This window comes from Lathamus discolor, chromosome 1 (assembly GCF_037157495.1).
Source record: "Lathamus discolor isolate bLatDis1 chromosome 1, bLatDis1.hap1, whole genome shotgun sequence".
In the NCBI taxonomy this organism is placed as follows: domain Eukaryota; kingdom Metazoa; phylum Chordata; class Aves; order Psittaciformes; family Psittacidae; genus Lathamus; species Lathamus discolor.
Window position 1 is genome coordinate 80,013,061 of NC_088884.1, and position 19,413 is coordinate 80,032,473.

At 45.3% G+C, this 19,413-nt stretch overlaps 1 protein-coding gene across 1 annotated transcript in view; it reads right to left on the reverse strand.

Moving 5' to 3' along the window:
- The window catches only part of CACNA2D4 (calcium voltage-gated channel auxiliary subunit alpha2delta 4), a 125,323-nt gene that overhangs the window by 50,444 nt on the left and 55,466 nt on the right, over nucleotides 1-19,413 (reverse strand). The window contains exon 27 of the mRNA XM_065664160.1: nucleotides 18,141-18,221. Within this exon, the coding sequence (XP_065520232.1) occupies nucleotides 18,141-18,221 (81 nt within the window). The remainder of the gene's footprint in view (nucleotides 1-18,140; nucleotides 18,222-19,413) is intronic.

A 19,413-nucleotide genomic window follows, 5' to 3' on the forward strand; every position in this document is an offset into this window, starting at 1 on the left:
CTCAGCCATAATGCAGAGCCAGTGGGAATGGGCAGGATAAGATGGAGAGAAACAAAGTTATTAAGGTTACAGCATGAGTCTGTGGAAACAAGCTCTTGTGAGACCTCACTTGGAGTATTGTGTGCAGTTCTGGTGTCCTCAACATAAAAAGGACATGGAACTGCTGGAACAAGTGCAGAGGAGGGCCACGAGGATGATCAGGGGACTGGAGCACCTCCCGTATGAAGACAGGCTGAGGAAGTTGGGGCTGTTCAGCCTGGAGAAGGCTGCATGGAGACCTCATAGCAGCCTTCCAGTACCTGAAGGGGGCCTATAGGGATGCTGGGGAGGGACTCTTCATCAGGGACTGTAGTGATAGGACAAGGGGTAACGGGTTAAAACTTAAACAGGGGAAGTTTAGACTGGATATAAGGAGGAAATTCTTTCCTGTTAGGGTGGTGAGGCACTGGAATGGGTTTCCCAGGCAGGTTGTGAGTGCTCCATCCCTGGCAGTGTTCAAGGCCAGGTTGGATGAAGCCTTGGGGGGGATGGTTTAGTGTCAGGGGTCCCTGCCCATGGCAGGGGGGTTGGAACTAGATGATCTTGAGGTCCTTTCCAACCCTAACTATTCTATGATTCTATGAAAAAAAATTGGTGTGTTCTTGTTATCTATTTTATGTTTTCTATGACAAATGGCGACCGTAAGGATATGAAGCCTCCATTTGGAAAAGTCTGACTGGTAGAGCAGAAGTGGGCCATCAGGAAAGACTAAGGGAGGAGATGGCTTACCAGCCTTGGTAGTGTAAACTATGTTGAGGAGTAGAGCGAGCATAGGGGAAGGTGGCGGGGGAAGAAGGCACACAACCCAAAAGAGGCAAGCATGGTGTATGGAGTAGGGTTATGCAGCTGGGGTGACTGAAGGGAGAGACATGATTCTGGAGGGTCTTGAAGTGAAGGCTGAAGCCTGGACCACAATACAACACAGATGGGAGAGCCCAGGAAGGGTCCTGCATGGTCCAACACCACTCCGCTCACCATCATGCCATCCACCGCTGCACATGAGCGTGCATACACACAGAACTGCACACACTGCCACTGTCACGTAGGGTGACTTCCCCCAGCCAGATTTTAAAGCCCTCAGACTGCAGTGCCTCCTGTTAGTCTTAGCTCTTTCCAACCTGACAGGAAAAAAATGAAAAAAAGTGAGAGGGGAAAAAAAAAAAAATAGGAAAGAAACTCAACATAAGGACTCATTTTGTATCACTGGAAGTGGGAGAAAATGCTGTCTCCAGGGGAGAGCACACATTGCCATGGTAACCTGCTCTAACCCATCGCAGTGGGTATTCCTGAGCGATGAAGATGACACTGGAGGTCATGCATCCACAGTGCCTGTGAATGGTTTGATCCCTGCTGCCATCAGGAAACAAGCTGGCAGCCAGCCCAGCTTTGCAGGGTGTTTCGCTAGCAACCTGTGTGCAGAGCCCAGCACGCACTGCAGGTGGACTCTGCCAGGGCATCTCAACTCTTTTCTGTGCTCCAGCTGGATCCTGATGCCTTCGGACATCTCACAGCCCTCCTGCTCACGGCTGCTGGATCCCTGTGGAAGTGACGCACACTGGCTCCTCACCCTCTTCTGGTCCCAAACAGGTGTTTGTACTGACCCATAGGCACACAGTGCCAAGTCTTTAATCAAAGCCTGGAGTGTCAAAATCCCTCCTGGCCTACCCAAGGCCACCAAAGGCAAAACAATAGGATGCTCTGGACTGTTTTAGCATGACTTCCCTTTGACACAGAGTTGCATGGGACAGGGAAAAATGTTCTTCAGGAAGCAGAAGACCAGGCTGCCCTGAAAGAATGACTGGGAGAAGCAGTCCACCCACAAGTGTGCGCACACATTCTACCCCCACTCCCAGCACACTGCTTTTGGGAAGAGGAGGAGGGGGGCTGGCAAGATGTGAGGAGGAAGGACTCTTCCCCCATGCCCTGTATAGCCACTCCAACCATCCCATCTGCTGCAACCGTAGCCCGCTCTGAAGGGCAGAACTGGTGCACTGCAGACTCCATATGCGTGTTACTGCTGCTCCACATTCCCAGCAAGCCAGGACTAGACTCTGCCTGCTGGATCCAAACCTCTCCCCAGCCTCCCTCTCAGGGGAACTTCTCCCTTTACCATACTGGACTCCGCAATCATACTTGAAATGGGACTTGAGTCAGAGTGGTATATTTATAGATCTATATTTTACTTGCATCAAATAATGGTGAAATATTGCACAAAACAAATGGGACCTATGTGTGTGTGTGTGTGTGCGCGTGTATGTGTGTGTGAGTGTGAGTGAGAAAGACAGTGAAGGAGAGATAGTTTTTAAGGGGACAGACTAGAGGTAAAATTAATGGGAGCGAGGCAGAGGACAATGCAAGGGTTGGGGGGCTGAAATCCTCTTTCCCTGCACCTTCCATGTGACCTCCTCCTGCCCTGACCAATTTTTCTTTGTTGCTAATAATATTTTCTATACGCTGTGTTGTGGGGCTGATGGTGACCTTGCCCATCCTTTCTTTTTTTTTTTTTTTATTCATTTATAAAGCAGAAAATCTGGATTCATCTCAACCCTAGAAAAGGAAATGCTATATTTAGAAACCCACCCAGGAAAGGAGAAGACAGGATAGGGGAGAAAAGAGGGCTGCTGAGAAACATGAAGGCTGGCTGCTATGGGGAGTCCCACTGGAAATCAAATCCTGTGCTTGGAAGAACAAGGACCTGTCCTCTTTCATGCATAGTAGGATAACAGGATTCACTGCGAAAAGTCCTCTTTATACCACTATTTGTAAACAGGCTCTTACTCTGCTCCCTAGCACACCTGGAAAACAGGCTGCCCCAGTGTGACTGTGCTGCTGCACCTTCAGAGGCACTCTAGGGAACATGGTACCCAGCGTGGTAAGAAATTGAGCTCTCCTGTGGGATGCTGGATACAGAACAACACCCAGCACACTCTCTATGAGCCGAGACAATGAGTTCCTCTAATGTGTGGGGACCAGAGGTCCTCTGCTCTCTGCAGGTATGTCTAGGCATGGAGGAAATCCTCCCAAATGCACGCTGCTGCAGGCTAGTATATCAACGCCACATGCAGGTACCTACCCTCAGGAAGTGGTCTTCTGGGGCTGGTAGGCTCAACACATGCCAGGGTGATGTAGGGGATGTCAGGGCCATCAGAAAAACACTTTCTGCTCCCCCTGCTCCCCTTCCCCACACACCCACCTGTGGTACAAGCAGGCACATTTCTTGTAGGGAACAGATGGCACTTGTAATTCCTATTTCTTTTCGTTACTGTTTGAGGGAGAGCAACAAGATTTTCTAAAATGATTGAATGGAGGTTTCTTTGGCATGAGACAGAACATTTTTAAAGGTATATTATATTTCTGGCTTGTTGTTACAGAAGAATAATAAAGAATGTATTTTCCTATGCTCCTTCTTGTTTAAATGAGATCTCTGATAGTAACCTCCCCTCTCTCCCCTACCACCTGCAAAAGCAAACACTGCAGCGATACAGCCAGCCAAATGAAAAAGCCCCTGAATTCCCACATATGTGTATGTTTGTCTGTGTACAGTGTTTGAACTTGGAACGAGTGTGCACATATCTACACATACACATACACTCTATCAGTGTGAGCCCTAGCCAAGCACTTACCGGTTAGTTGAGGTGGGGCTGTAGGACTAAATACACACTCAATTCAAGGTGAGACTCTAGATCTAGAAACACACACACACACACACACAGAGTGCTCCAGGGACACAGCCAGACAAGGGTGATTGTGTAACAAGGATAAGATACTGTGGCAATCAGCTCATTACATAAAAGTAGAAAGGGCCAAATTAATCCCTAGGGTAAGAACGCAGAAGCCAATGGAGTTATATTCAGGTCAAATTGGATTCCAAAAGCTTTTTTTTTTTTTTTTTTAATTGGAGCATAATGTTCAATCAAACTTACAGTAACAAATAGTGAGCTATGGGTTCCTATGTCTCCAGATTCCTGACCCTGCTGAGCAAGGTTATTTTGAAATGAATGGAAATTGCTATCTAATCCTATTGCACCCACAACTACACAAGCTGTCACCCCTAGAGCTAAAAGAGTCTCTCTCCACCAGCTGTTCACTGGAGAGGTCTATCACACACAGCTAAGAAGTTTAGATTCCCTACTTCTCTGCCTTCACCACTAGGCACACACAATTTATCACATACTCTTCCTGCGGGAAAAAGCTCACCCTGAGGCATGTGAAACCACAAAAGATGTTAAAACCTGCCACAAGCAAACCCTTGTGCCACCATGCTCGCACTGCAATACTCAGCTACCCTGTCATGCTCAGACTGATCTTCAGAGAGAAACTGGGTGCAGAACCCAATTACTCTTAATCCGATAACAGCTGAGGCATCTGTTCTGCTGAAAAGGTACGTGCCGCAAGAGAATCACTATTATTGTTTAACAGTATGGTGTCTATGACACATAGTTTAATCTAATTTTGCCATGTAGGTAGACGAGCGCACACCGATACTACTAAGCAGTTCATATAATACCGGAAATGTAGAGCAGAAAAAAGCACACTGATCTGATGACTCTAGGTTTTTTTTCAGTTCATGAATTATCTGGGACCAGACTGTGATCTTCTGCCTGGTTATTATATTGGCTAAATGAAATTAAAGTTGGTTATTATAATTTGATTATTTGATATTGGCAAATGTATTTTCCCTTCATACCTATCTAGTTACACACACACATAACATCATATATAGAAACATGTAATTATGTATATGTATATATAATACATGTAAAATATATGGAATAGAATTCCTCCTCAGTATCTTGTTCATCAGCAGCTTGCTGTGCCTGCTTGAATGATGTTTACTAACACTGATTGGAAGCACAGGTCAGAAGGTCAGTTTCTATCCTCTGGTTAGATGAGGGCAAGTCCTAGCATGGGATTTCTGGGGACCAAAAAGCCTTCCCTCTGAGAATGCTGTGCAATACAGACAAAAGAATAAGCATTCCCTTATGAGTACAGTTGCAGAATGGAGTGCAAGTAAATAAAGATTTCCTGTATCATTTGGGGAGCTCTCCCATCAGTAGCAGCCCTGGAAATCTGGGGACAAGGCAGTATCCTCACAGCTTTTCTCCCTTTTAGAGGGTGGGGGAGAAGCAACTGATAGCGACTAGACCTCTCCTTCCCGCAATGGTACTGTGCTGCAGCAAGGCAGAGGTCATGTGCAGGGCACCTGGAGCCAAGGAGAAAAGCAAAGTGTGATGCTAAGAATAGCTCTGCCTTGCATGGGGCTTCTGGGCCAGGACAACAACGTGCTGCTCTTTGCTTGGGGCACCAACTCGAGGTTTTGCCCTTCACATTTGCTTTTTCTGTGTCCTAACTTGGTAATAAACTTGTTTGTTAGAACAGCTGCAGAAAAACACCTCTTAAAGGGCATCGAACGAATGACAAATGCAGGTATTTCATTTGAGGAAATATGCACAGACGATATTCAACCAGCTCTGCATAAAGCTCAAGGGAAATATCCAAAGTAAGAATGTTTTGCATTTCTATAGTGCTTGCCTTTGGCAGCTCTCTGGGAGCTTGCAAACATTAATGAATTCACAGAGGCAGAGATTCAGAGAGTATGAAGGCCAGAAGGGACTTTAGATCATCCAGTCTGACCTTCTGTGTATTGCACGCTACTTGGAAATTGTGCGGAAAGGAACCACAAACATTATTTGAGGGTGGCAGAAACTGCCTTGATGTGAAAGGCTTAAAGAGCTCAATCTGTTTAGCTTATGAAACAGAAAATAAAGAAATTATACCGTAGAAAGTCCAACAGTGAGTGTGTACATGTAGCTAAGGTCAATCTTTCAGAAAGGCATCTACCTTTGATCTAAAAAACATTCAAGAGAGGAAACTTCCCATTTTCCCTTGATACTTTACTACAATACCTATTCATGCTATTAGCATTCATGCTTAACGTCTCATTTGAATCTGTTTGGTTTCCTGCCACAGATTTTTGTTGTGTTTGTCTTTCCTAGGTTAAAAACTCCTAAACATTCAGCGACCAGCATCTCTCCCTATGAAGGTACTTTATACTGCAATAAAATAATTGCTCAGTCTTCTTTTTGGTAAGATAAGCAGATTGAGTTCATTAAGCCTTTACTCGTAAAGCATTTCCTCCCCTCTACAACAACACTAGTCTTTTGCTACACTATTTCCAGTTTTTCCTCCCCCTTTTACAAGTATGCTCCTCATCCAACAAAATCTGTGTTCTGTATTGTAGATACTACCTGACTATTACCATGCAACAGTAAATATCACTTTTCCTATTTCTCACCACCAAACAATGTCTCACAGCACACTCTCTAGGCTGTGTGAACACAGTTCCCACTTTAAAGATGAAGGGATATAGAAACACTAGGGCAAAACCCTAACAAGCAATTTTATTATTAAGATCATGGGAACTGGTTCTGATCCCACTTGCAAGCCCCTCTATAGTAGTATAAATTCACAGGATTTTAAACAAGAGCCTCATGCAGTTCTAGGCAAGAGAAAAATCTAGCCCTTTAACTAAATTGATGGTCCCCTTCTAGCAGTCTCCTCTTTCTCATACACTCATGGTATCATATAATTATCTTTCACATCTCTCCTACTGGACATAAGGGTTTTAGATTCCCCAATAATTCCTTCTCTCTCCCCCTCAATTTCATCCTCTTGTGACTGATCATCCCCTTTTCAGCGACTGCCTCTGACCAGCTGCTTTTCAGATTCTCCCTTCTCTGATCTCCTCAACTGTCACTTCTCAGCTGCCACAAACCACACCAACCCCCACAACCCCATCTGCTTTTTAAAGGCTTGTTAGCATAAGCAGGGGCTTCTCCACTTGCTCTTCTTTACTTTGCAAAACCCAAATCAATCAAGAAAACCCACCATGCTGTCAAAGGGTGGTAGAGGGGCTTAGGTCAGCCCTAACTTCTGGCCTCCCAGGTGCTGTTCTGTGGCTTTCAGCTGCATTAGCACATATAGTTTTATTCAGTCCTAATTAAATCATGGAGTGTGTGAATTAGATGGTAAAAAGGCCCAGTCTTGTACCCAAAAGGAGTGCTGCAATGAACAGGGACTGCTCTGAGTGACTGCCCCATGGCTTGCTTGCTTTCTGGCAATTGCACCATGGCATGGTGAGACAAGAGACTTCAGTTGTCTCCTGGTGATGGAGAAGGGACTGCAGGCTATTAAAGTCTCATCTCTTTCTATTCAAGGCACGACCACCCTCTTAACTCCACTCCTCAAACTCCAGCTTAAACCCATTTGTCTTTTTACCTCAGATTCTGGCTGAAGTTGCATTACCCTAGCAGCTAGAAACTCTCTTCTAGTTCTAGAAACTCTCTTCTAGTTTTCCACCCTAAATATTTTCATGGCCTATATATACTGCACTGTTTTAATGCAAGCATGTGATTTAGTATAAATGTTTCCTCCAATATGCATTTACAGCATATATATTACAGCAATCTTACCTGCCTCAGCCCTGGTTGCATGTGGTTAAGCAAGCTGGGTTCTCCCAGGCTCCTCTCATCAAGTCAGGCTTTCTTTTCCTCTCATCATCTTTTTGTCCTGTCGGTACCTGTCTCAGCCTGTATTTCTTTGGCCAAAACTGTAACACAAACTAGAGGGGATGTATCACAGTGCTTTGCATAGGAGCACCGATGCATCCCCATCCCCACTGGGAACACCTCTCCAGGTACCTTATAGGGCAATATTTTCTTCAACCACAACTGCATCACACTATCACTTGCCATCATCCTATACCATCACTTAATACAGAAGTTCTCAGCACTTTTCTTCTGAGCTTTCTCAGGATATGTCTGCCACAGAGTCTACCTATCTACCTTTTGGCAAAGGCCTCAGAACAGAACATGGCAGACAGCAACGGCTCCCTGAATTTTATATGGGCATCAGGGGAGGGGGCAATACAGCCTACACTGAGAATCATATTGAGACTTGGCAAAATGAGCCCAACAGTTCCCAGAAAAGGGCTGCCTTTAGTCGTGCTTGCTGTGCTCTCTGCCAGATCTCACAGGGTTACCAGCTTAGAGGAGATTTCTAATATTAGTTCTCAAGCATATGACCTTGTCTGTCGTACTACTGAAATTCATTCTGTTTCTGGTACTCCTGCCAAGGTCAATTAAGGCTTTCTCTACAATATCCTGCTCCTTCCCTGTACTAGCGATGCCTTCTAGTGTTGAATCATCAGGACACTTCCTCGCTACCTGTTGCAATCTGAGTCAGAGTCTCAGGTTAATGTTAGCAAAGACGAATCCCACGGGTAACCATGGAGGAGTGCTACAAGTAACCTTTTGCTAGACTTTGATAAGTGATCTTGCTGCTTTCAACTTCCCAGACCGACTTCTACCTCCCTGCTCTTTGCAACTCCTCTGCCTTTCCCAATCTAGTCCAGTTTAACTGATTGTTTCTTATGTGGAACTGTATCAAGTGCTTTACTGAAATACACAGATCAGACCTCTGAAATTTCTTTTGCCTTCCAGGAAAACAATCATCTGAAAGAAAGCTATTGGGTTAGTCTGCAGGATCCAGCGCTGATAAAGTCGTACTGCCCGACTCCCTTTTCCCCTAACTGCTTGGTCTTAATTATGCTTTTCCTTCAAGATCTCCTCTAAAGTGCTACAAACATTACAGGGGTTACACTTAGAGGTCTGAGACTGATCAGCTTATTTCTCCCCTTTCCTTAATTTTAAACTGCTTAATTTTCACTTTTCCAGACCGCATGGAGTAACCACTGCGGGTAGAGTTGAAAAAAATCCCTTGCTATAAGCCTGTGTTTCCACATGCCAGCTCTCCCAAGGCTAGAGAGCACCCAGGCCCAGCACCATGCACTAAGCAGCTTGAGCTGCTTACTTCCAGTAGTCAGCTTGTTTCTTTCCCCAAGGACGATATTGCTGTCCGTATCAATAACTTGGGCACAGAGTCCTCTTTGGTTTTGGCTTAGACTACAGACTCCTTGATCTCAGCCTCACTGCCCAGAAGTGGCCCCACTTCTCATTATCTTTTTTTCAGATAGCTGAAGAATCTTTTGCTGTTTGTTTTAATCTCCTTTGCAAGGTTTAACTCAGCTTGATTTGTAAGCAATCCTGACTTTATCCCTACATTTCCTGACCTCTAAGATGCAGCTTTCTTTCTTTGCTGTCTGTTCTTTTTCCATTCCACGTAGGCTCTCCGCAGAAAAAGCTTAAGCAGCCTAAGCAGTTGCCTGTGGTGGCAGACAGATGGAGGGCAACAGAATCAGGCACTGCCATTTACCGACTCCTCCCAGAAATGTGGGCTCCACAGTCCCTGAAAGTCGAACTGTTCTCTCCTCACACTCCAGACTTTGCACTGCTGCCTGTGCAAGCAGTTCCAAGAGCCAGCAGCAAACCACCCCTCCGCACACCCTAGGCAGCAGTGTAGCCCACACCTTGCCTACCTCCTGCACCCACAACATCTCTTCCCCATCTTCAAACTGCCTTGGGAAAGCCTGGCACTTCGCAAGGCTCCCAGCCAAGCTTCCCCACCAGCAGAAGCAGGACAACTACCTTCCACTGTCTCCTTTCCTCCCACACCCTCTCTGTGCCTCCCCATCCAACACTGGGTCCATACCCACTGCAAAGCACTCTGCATTCAGCACCTCCACAGCCCATGGCGAGCTGTGAAGATATGCTGATAGCCCTCATACAGCACAAGGACAGGGAGAGAAAAAAAGAATGGCTATCAGTACAGCCTCTGCACAGTACAGGTGATGAGAGCACAGTGTAAGAGCATCAGGGAGGAACAAGAAATAGTTATGGGGCTATTAATATAGTAAATCTCTAAGCAAACTGGTCTGGCCCCATAGATGACCCTGCTTTGAGCAGAAGGGTGACTAAAGACCTCCTGAGACGCCTTTCAACCAGAATTATCCTATGCTCCTATGAGTGGGCCTTCTTGTGTCCCAGTGAGGGAAAGCAAGAGAAGAAAAAGGAGGTCTTGTGAGGTGAAAGAGCTCACAGCAGCAGTCCCATTAAGCAGCCTTATAATGGGGAGATTTGTGCCTTCAGGTGGGTAAGTAGGGCAGGAAAAGAGGAACTCGGGAAGGAAACAGGCTGAATTTGGTGGTAAAAGAAATGTGTCTTAGAAGTAGACTGAAGTTGTCCTCAGATCTGCTAAGTTTCTATGGTTCTCTTCCTGCAAAACTTGTCTGCTTGTGCCTTGGCTAATCTAATCCAAACCGTCTCACAAGACATTTCCCATAGCCTTTTCTGCTGTAATGTTTACGACCTTCATCCCTACCTCTACAGACTGCTTCTGTGATCGCTTTTAGCATCTTCTCACATGACTTTGCTCCTCTACTGAACTACAGGTCTTAACGCAGCTCCTGACATCAGTTATACCTGCACTAAGGCTATGGGCCTTGCATGGACAACACTGCTTTACTCCACATACTTCAGATGCATAGATGTGGGCTGTTGCAGGGGAAGAGGTGTGAGCAAGGTAATGCACTGGTCTTGTGTTCACACAGAGCTTTAAGTTTGCATCCTACTTGGTCAGAGGTGTTAATGCCACTTGCTTAGCAGTCTGTGGATCTTCACACAGCTCCAAATGGAAGGTCCAAGCCTGCTTGTCAGTGCCTATGAATACTCAGTGCATATTGATAGACCCTATACACTGGGTACACTTCTGTGCCCACAGGGATTTCTCATGTACATACTGGCATGCACACACAGAAAACATGTGTAGGTGTGTAGCCCTACCACAGATATTATAGAATCATAGAATAGTTAGTGTTGGAAAGGACCTCAAGATCATCTAGTTCCAACCCCCCTGCCATGGACAGGGACACCTCACACTAAACCATCCCACACAAGGCTTCATTCAACCTGGCCTTGAACACCGCCAGGGATGGAGCACTCACAACCTCCCTGGGCAACCCATTCCAGTGCCTCACCACCCTATGAGTAAGTACAAATTACTCTGTGGGTAATTTGTGGGTAATTTGTGTGGGTAATTTGCACACATCTGTGCACACCTTTAGTTACACACATAGACAGGTATCACAGCCACACAACACATTGCAGAGAAACCGTGTATGCAAATATACACATGTATGCACAAATCCCCTCACATACTGAGCATCTACACATACTCTGCACCCCCCATGTGCTCCCATGGGCCCATGTGGCAGAGACACAGGTCGCTGCTGATGCTGGCTAGGTAGGAGTTAATGCAAGAAAGGCTGGGAAAGAAATTAAAAGCAAATAAAAAAAGTTGAAAGCCCAGCACATGATTCTTCTCCTATCACATCTGTGAATCCTGGAGCGCAAGAGTAATTGTCTGCAATGAGTCAGACCAAAAGGCACAAGGAAATGGTTGCTATGGCAACCCGCACACTGCTCTAATTCGGCTCAGAATTAAAATGATATCAAATAATTTGCAAGCAAAAGGAACATGGCAAAGGCGCCGGGTGCCAATCTACAAAATCCAGCTATATGCAAGTGTCTCCTGAGCCAGAGTCAAGGGCTCTTTTCCCTTCAAGAGTGACAGCCATAGCAATCAGAGGAGCTACAGAGGCAGCACTGATGGATAACCTTAGGCTAGAAGATTTCTGTTACACACAGGCAAGAACAGGCTCCTGGGATGGAGCTCCAGCCTGGAGCAGGCTCCAGGACTGGAGATGTCATGAGGGATGCCTCAGCAGATCCCACAAGAGAAATCCTATTGCTCATAAGTTGTTTCGGTGTCCCCATTGTGGGAATTCCCTGAAAGGGCTGGCGAGGGCAGGGTCTGGGCACAGGCACGCACCCACAGTGGAGGCATTTGCTCTGCGCTGGGTGAAGCAGTGCCCACATGGGCTGAAGGAAGGAGGGCTGATTCACTTGATGTTTTCTTCCCTGGTGAGTGATGCGATGTGTAAACTCTGGCACTCAGCTGACACTACAAGGAAATATTTATTCTACAAAATTGGCTATCTTCTTTGCTTTTCCCCCACCCAAGGGCTTATCCCAAGGCAAGAGGCAATGTCTACACACACAGCGAGGAGACACAACCCTCATGCTGAAGATCTTACAGCTTATGCAGACAGCAGACACACCATGGAAGAAAAGGCAATTGCTGATGTCCAGCCAGGGTGGGCAGAATGCAATGGAAAATGTCTCACATACTTATTTTTAGCATTCTTTTGACGATAAAATAAATGTATTTGACCCCATTGTCACTAGTTACTGTTCATGTATGGAAACATCTGTATGGAATTTTGCAGGCAGATGCCTGCTCTTTCTGCCTGTTCTGACCTGACTGGGGGATAACCAGCTCTGAACAGGGAACCATGTAGCCTCAGCACTGACAGCAAACACTGGCGAACGGCAGAGTTTGCAGGATCAGAGCCAGTGTCAAACAAGGCAACCGCTTCACTTTTATGTGGTTCATATAACAGCTTGTTTCTGTCCCAGAAACACCCCAAAAACCAGCCTTTATGCTTACAGGTCTCTCCCCCAAGGCTTGGTATGCAAAGTAGAATGCAATGGATGGCAGGCAGGCAGATGGATGAATGAAGGATGCAAGAGACACTGATTTTGGCACACCAGCAGCACTGTGTAATGTTGATACCGTGGCCCATGGAGTATTGGCTCAACCTGTGGTTCAGCCAAATGTGTGCTGACTGATAACAGCCTCCAGACAGATGTTCTGAGAGGTGGAGAGGGCATGGCTTCGTTTAGTACTAAAATCATCAGCATTTTTGGATTGCCAGACAGGAATGGCATCAGGCAGAAACCACACATCGCATTTCTACCTGTGCTACCACTGGATGCTGGGGAGACCATCATTTCCATAAAGGCACCCAGTTGATGACTCAAGAGCTCACTGGGTCAACACCGGCAGAAACCTCTAGCATTAAAAGGACAGCATTCCTTCTGAATACTGCAGCACACATTCAAGAGATCAGCTGCTCTGCAGTTTTGTATGGGTAACAATAAGCTGGTTTCTGAGCCAGCCTAGTGAAATCATTTTAATTCTCCAGCTTGTATGCAGCTATTTCCATATAAAAGGTGCTTATGCTATTGTAGCTTATCTCCACGCATTTTAGCAGCTTCTACAGGTGCAACTGTCATTTTCTACAGAAAGGTTGAAATGTTTTATCCACCCAAGCAACAAAACTTTACGAATACAGAACTGCATGTAGATTAGTTTGAAAAGCTGCCACAGCAACAGAACTGTTGAAAAACCCAACTAACTGCACTTCCTCTCACTGCTTACTGGTAGCAGACAGCAGGTAGCCAAAACTGGGGACCAAGGAAGAGGATGGAGAGATGTCAAGCTGCCCAGTAATTACTTTTCAAATGAAGAGCTTCTGTTGGACTGATAGAGGTTGGATTTTAACCAGTGGTATAATGGCAAAATTACTTCCCATTATCTATTTTTCAGAAAGGTTGATTTCAAATACTTTTGACAAAAATCTAAGCTTTTTAAAAACTGCTCCTGCTGTGAATAAAGAGCTCTTCTGAAAATACTGGCCTTAATAACTCAGTGTCCCCAAACATCCTCTGTAAAACAGAGACAATATTTCTCTTCTCTCATCCTTGATTCAGCTTGCCGAGCACTCTTCCCAAATATATCTCTGTATGCTATTGGTGTCATGGGATAACAATTTCACCATGGTCCAATCACTGCAGATAAGAACTAACAGTACCTTTCAATATAAACAGAGAAGAAAGGTACTGTATAAAATAAACCTGCATTTCCTAAGGGCCCATTTAGATGATTGGTTTTTATTGGGCATTACAGAGCCTGTGCATGCCACATCGTTTGCTGGTACCAGCTGTTTCCCATTCCTAAGACATGACAACCATGGCAAGAAACCTAATGGAAAGAAACCCCTACCTGCCCCATTTGGGACTGGCAGCCAGCTGACACCACGTAAGTTGAACAGCGAGAAGGTCAGGCAATGAAAGAGATGTCATACACAGCCCAAAGCGACAGCTAAACTCCTGCGCAGATTCCAGCAGTTTCACTGGGGTTTTAAATCACTAAAAGCTTCCGTCAGCAACTACATGTGATTTCTGCCTTGCACCCTGAGGACCAGAAAGCCCCAGGCTACTGACTCACAGGAGGCAGCAGATGACAGTGCTATCTGGGGCAGGACTTGGCTTGGGGAGAGTGCCATCACAATTCCTTATTTTTCATTTCCAACAAAGTTAGTGTGCGTGAAACGTACTGGACTGACATCCCAGGAGAATAGCTGCCTTCTAATTAATTATAATTAATCATCCAGGCATTACTTAATGTTTGCATAGTGCTTTGAAGTGCCAAAGCACAATATAGCAAGAGATATTATTGATTTAAAGAAACAGGTAAGGCCAAGCCAGGGGTAGGTTTGCCTGTGTGGCTTCCCACCAAAGAGACAACACCAATTCAGCTAACACAAGCAGACCCTGCCTTGGCTCCACCATGTCCTCCAAGAGACCTGCAGGTACCTTGAGCCCTTTGCTCATCCACTTTGTGCAGAGGTACAGTGACTTGGCCCACGGGGGAAGGAGAGGGATGGGTGAAAGGAGGAAAGGGTAGGGTAGGGCAGGGCAAAGGGTACTGCTTTTGCCTGCTGAATTTGGCCACCTCACCACCCATCCTTGTGTGGAGCAACATCTCTAACAGTGAGAGAAGCATCTCTGACTCCCCTCCAACCCATTCTGTGATTCCCTATTGAGCTAAGCCAGACCAAAATGGGAGCAAAGAGGCTCTTGTACTCCCACCCTATCCCTGCTCTCAGCCCTCCAGTGTGGTTGCTTTCCAATCCAAGCTGACTGCTCCCTCACTCCCTGACAGCATCAGCCCTGTGTCATCTTCCTGGATGTTTGATTTTACCAGTTTGCCTTTCTCTGTCTTGGCTGGGGACTGCCATTCAACCGCCAGAAGTAAAGGGGCCCAATGCTCCCTGTCACTGGCATTCTTCTCATGGGGGCACTGGGGGTGCTCCCTTCCCATAGGCATGGCTGTAAATCCTAGAGCTGAGTTTTTCACTGCATGCATAGTGAACATTTCAGAGTGCTCACAAATCCCCCCCCAAGCACTGTCAAGTCAAACAAGTGACAGTAACAATCAGTGGCAGAATGACAGGCCAGTTCATAACACTTGCACTTCTATAGGGGCATTTAAGAAGTCTTTGCTGTTCCTCTTTTACAGAACTGTGCCTGTATTTACCCAGAAACTACAAGCCTTCCAAGATATGTGGCTTCTGGGAACCTGTGCTACCAAACTACCTGCAGTATTCTAACTCTAAATGAACATGATATCAATCCCACTGAGGGCTGATGCCATCAGAATAACAATAACAACAATCTGCATCCCATTCTGCTCTGATTGCTTCTTGCTGTGTCTCCTCTCACTCTCTCTTCCTTCACCTCTCTTCTGTACTCAGGTTGGTATTGCAGCACTCCCCAGCATCATTTGTGCTGCAGCCTCTGCTGTGAAGTACCCTAGAATCAGGTCCTAGCCACTCAGGATTGATTATATTAGTGTGAGGGGAGACGAAGACAGACCTACACCCTTCTCTCAAAGCTGCTATCCTCAAGATCAAACAGTATTGTAACAGGTAGTGCGACCTACACTACCTACCTACAATTGTTTCCTTTTTGTCTTCTTTTAAATAACTATTGGTATCAAAGATTCAGATGATTACCCTAGTCTCTACTGGAAGCAAAGAAAAGGCAATATGTAGTAATTTTTTGCTCCCTAAAACACCCAAACCAAGGTGTAAACTTACACCCAAGACAGTAGATGGGAAATACCTTGGCAAACCCTTGTACTCCCACAAAGTCAATGGGGCTACAGCTGTGGGCCCAAAGGACTTGGACCCTTTGGTAGAAATTATTTCCCTCAGTGTTTTCATGCAGGACATTCTTTGGATGAAATATGGGTAGTTTGCATCAATGCATAAGAAATGCAGAATGAAGAACACCCAGCTATATGTACCATGTGTGAAAGTAAGCAAAGATGCTTATGGTCAGGACACTTAATGTGCCTGCTACTGACAGGGACTGTGGCACCTTTAAGAAATGAAAGCAATTGAGAATTCATTTCTACGCATCAACTTCTGTGGTTACCAGTGAGGATCATTTCTACAAATGACACAATTTTTGCCTTATTGTTTTAACATGATTTCTTTCCCTATCTTCCACTCTTTCTCTGCCCTCCTCTTCCCTCTGCAGAGGATGCTGCCCCTTCACAGCATGTCCACACAGAAGAGTCAAATCAGTATTCAGCATAACCGAGCGGGTGGAAATCTCCACAGGGGTTGTGAAAAGCACTGCTGACAGAAGAGAAATGGCTCTGTCAGGGGCAGATCCTCCTGCCACTTGTTCTTGCTCCAGCTCTTCCACTCAGAAGTTTCCTTCCTTATATTTATGCTGAGTGCCAGATGAACTGCTTGTGTGCCTCTGTTATAACTCACAGGTCAGGGAAGGGAACGAAAACAACAATGAAAAACAATCTTAAAAAAAAAAAAAAACAAAAAAACAAAACCAAAACCAAACCAAACCCAAACCAAACCCAGCTTTTTGTGCTTAGAAAAATGCTCCAAATGCTCCAGTGCTGCAGAAACGCTTGGTACTGTTTCAATGCTATTTCATTCTCTGCTGGGTATACTCATAACAGTGCCAGCCAAGACCAATTTTGAGAGCAGTTTCTGTGACCGAAGCACCTATTGAACATGAACTTTACTGAAACCATCTCTATTTCACAGGGACAGACTTCATAATGATTTTCTGGATTTGGGCTTGAAATGGTGGTTTATTAGTGAAAAGTGCTGTTTCATAACACCCCTCCTTCAGCTTATAAGTGTTTCCTCAATGCCCACATAATACTTTTAGATATAAGGAAGAAGTTCTTTACTGTATGGGTGGCGAGGCACTGGAATGGGTTGCCCAAGGAAGTTGTAAATGCTCCATCCCTGTCGGTGTTCAAGTCCAGGTTGGACAGAGCCTTGGATGGCATGGTTTAGTGTGAGGTGTCCCTGCTCATGGCAGGGGGGTTGGAACTTGATGATCTTGAGGTCCTTTCCAACCCTAACTATTCTATGGTTCTATACTTTAAGAGTACCACTCCCAACTGGAACTTACTAAAAGGCTAGAAGGTAAGGAACACTTGCTTCATCAGATAAACTGACATAGTTTTACTGTAGTACTAAGGACCAGTCATTGTATCCTACCCAGCCTACAGAAGAGCAATGGCTGACTCTCTGAAGATACCTGCTGTATGACCTTCTCTCTACTAGGTATTCGTCTAACAATTATTTCACAAGTAGCTTTGCTTCTTGGCAAGTGTTTAGTGATAATTACTCCATTACGTGTTTATCAACTTCTTCCCTTAATCAATGCTCCCACTTCTAAACCAAATTCCACTGAGATACATCTTCTCTTACCCAATACTCCTACACAGAGCATTTAAGTTGGATACGATGCCAGTATTATTGATTAAAAATGTTTCATTAAATGGCTGCTCTGTTTCACTTCTGAATTTACTGTACTTCCGTAAAGGCAGAAGCAATTGCTGCAGAAAATGGTAAGGCTTCAAAAGCTTTGGAGTTCTGCTGGAAGTAACGTGGTTTATGAATTTTCCAAAAGTAGACACAGAATCTAGTGAAGGTCTGCCAAAAGGGGTTTAAAGCTCATCTACAAAAATAAATTGGCAATCTATACGTCTGAGCTGGAAGTCTAGCAACAAACCCATTCCACCAGCAAAAGTTATTTTTCAGCTGAGATAACGATGGAGATGCATGAACATGCTGTTCTTCCAAAACCAAAGTGTCTCCTGCAAACAGTTCAAAATCTGCATGGACTTCTCAGCCTATTCATGTTCCAGAGAAACAGTCTTGATCCACAAATTCACCAGCATTGAAGATGGTAAGCTTCCATTCAAACAGTCAATTTCCCTTCCAAAAGCCTATCAGCTATTCAGTACCTGTTTCAGCATTTTCTGTTTAGCCTACTTTTCAGCATCACAAACTATTGTGGCTCCCATCATCTCCCTTGAGTGGCAAGCTAACAAACAGCTCCCAGCTCCCACTCTCAATAAAAGATGCAACCATTTCATTCAAGATAAAAAGAGAAACCAGAATGTCCTACCTGCAGCAATACCCATCTTCCCATCCACAGACACAGACACAGCCGTGCTCACTGTCACCACGTTTGGCAGGCCACTTCCCTCTGTTAAGACACAAATACAGCAGGCTTGGTTAGCTTACCACCACAGAGGAGAAAAACACAGCAGGTTCAACTTGCTCACACATCTTCACACCCAGGACAGTGTGCACATATGCCTTAACCCTGAAACACTTAAGAAGCTGGAGGCCTGCATCTTTCAAGACACAAACAACCTAAGTGGCTATGAGTAGATAACTTTTTTCTTGTAGATAAGGTCCCGGGATAAAAGTAGCATGCTCTCAGCATAAAAATGGACTGGCCTCCTCAATTTTGGGCATGTAGAGCTACTTTTAGGCCAGAAAACCGCTGTGCTTCATGAACTAGCTAAACTTTGTAGACAGAGGAGCAGTGGGATGGACAATTCTGACATTGACTCTTGCACTCTGCCACCCAAGCCAGACCCGCACTACAAACTGGAGAGACAGGCACAGCACTTCCAGGTACTTTCCAGGGCGTGCTCCATTTTAGAAACAAAGTCTTCTGGGACTTCGCTGCCTAAACTCTGTTATGCCCCACGCTCTCCTGATTATCCTTTAGCTGCTGCTTTAAGCATCCTGTAGGTCCTGTGTCACATCTGCCAGCCCTGTGCAGATCTCTTGGCTTTCACAGGGCACTTAAAATAGCATGGCTGGATAGGTTTAAGCAACTGAACCTCATCTCCTTCCTCTTTGTCAGTGCAGTTGTTTCAGACTGCAATTGTCCATGTGACAGATTCAATTTCTGCGTTTTCTTAAAGTGATTAGGTTAGCTTCAGCTGGGGCACCTCTTTTGGAACTGCCAGGGGACACTCTGAAGGTCAGCATGATCGATTTAGCCTGCAACTGATTCCTCACTCGTGTCCTGAATGGAAATCTCTTGCTCAGACAGATGGGTCAGGGATAATTTCCATCCCAAGAGCTCCAGCATTTGTTTCTGCTTCCTGTTTGTGCTTTCATCATTCTAGGTAGTACCCAGTGTGTCCAGAGCACAATTCAGTGTCTGCCACCCTTTAGCCTGGAGTCTCTTATTACTCTTTAGACTGAAGCCAGATTAACTTGCCCTGTGATGTCAGAAATAGTAAAGCCCTTGTGAAACAAATACCCAGGCAACTTATGCTCACATGCCTTGAGCCTGATTCGGCCTTTATGGTGAACCCCAAATGTCTTGCTCTTCCTAGGATGAGGTAAAGAAGCAAAATACACTTAGCACCTCTAGA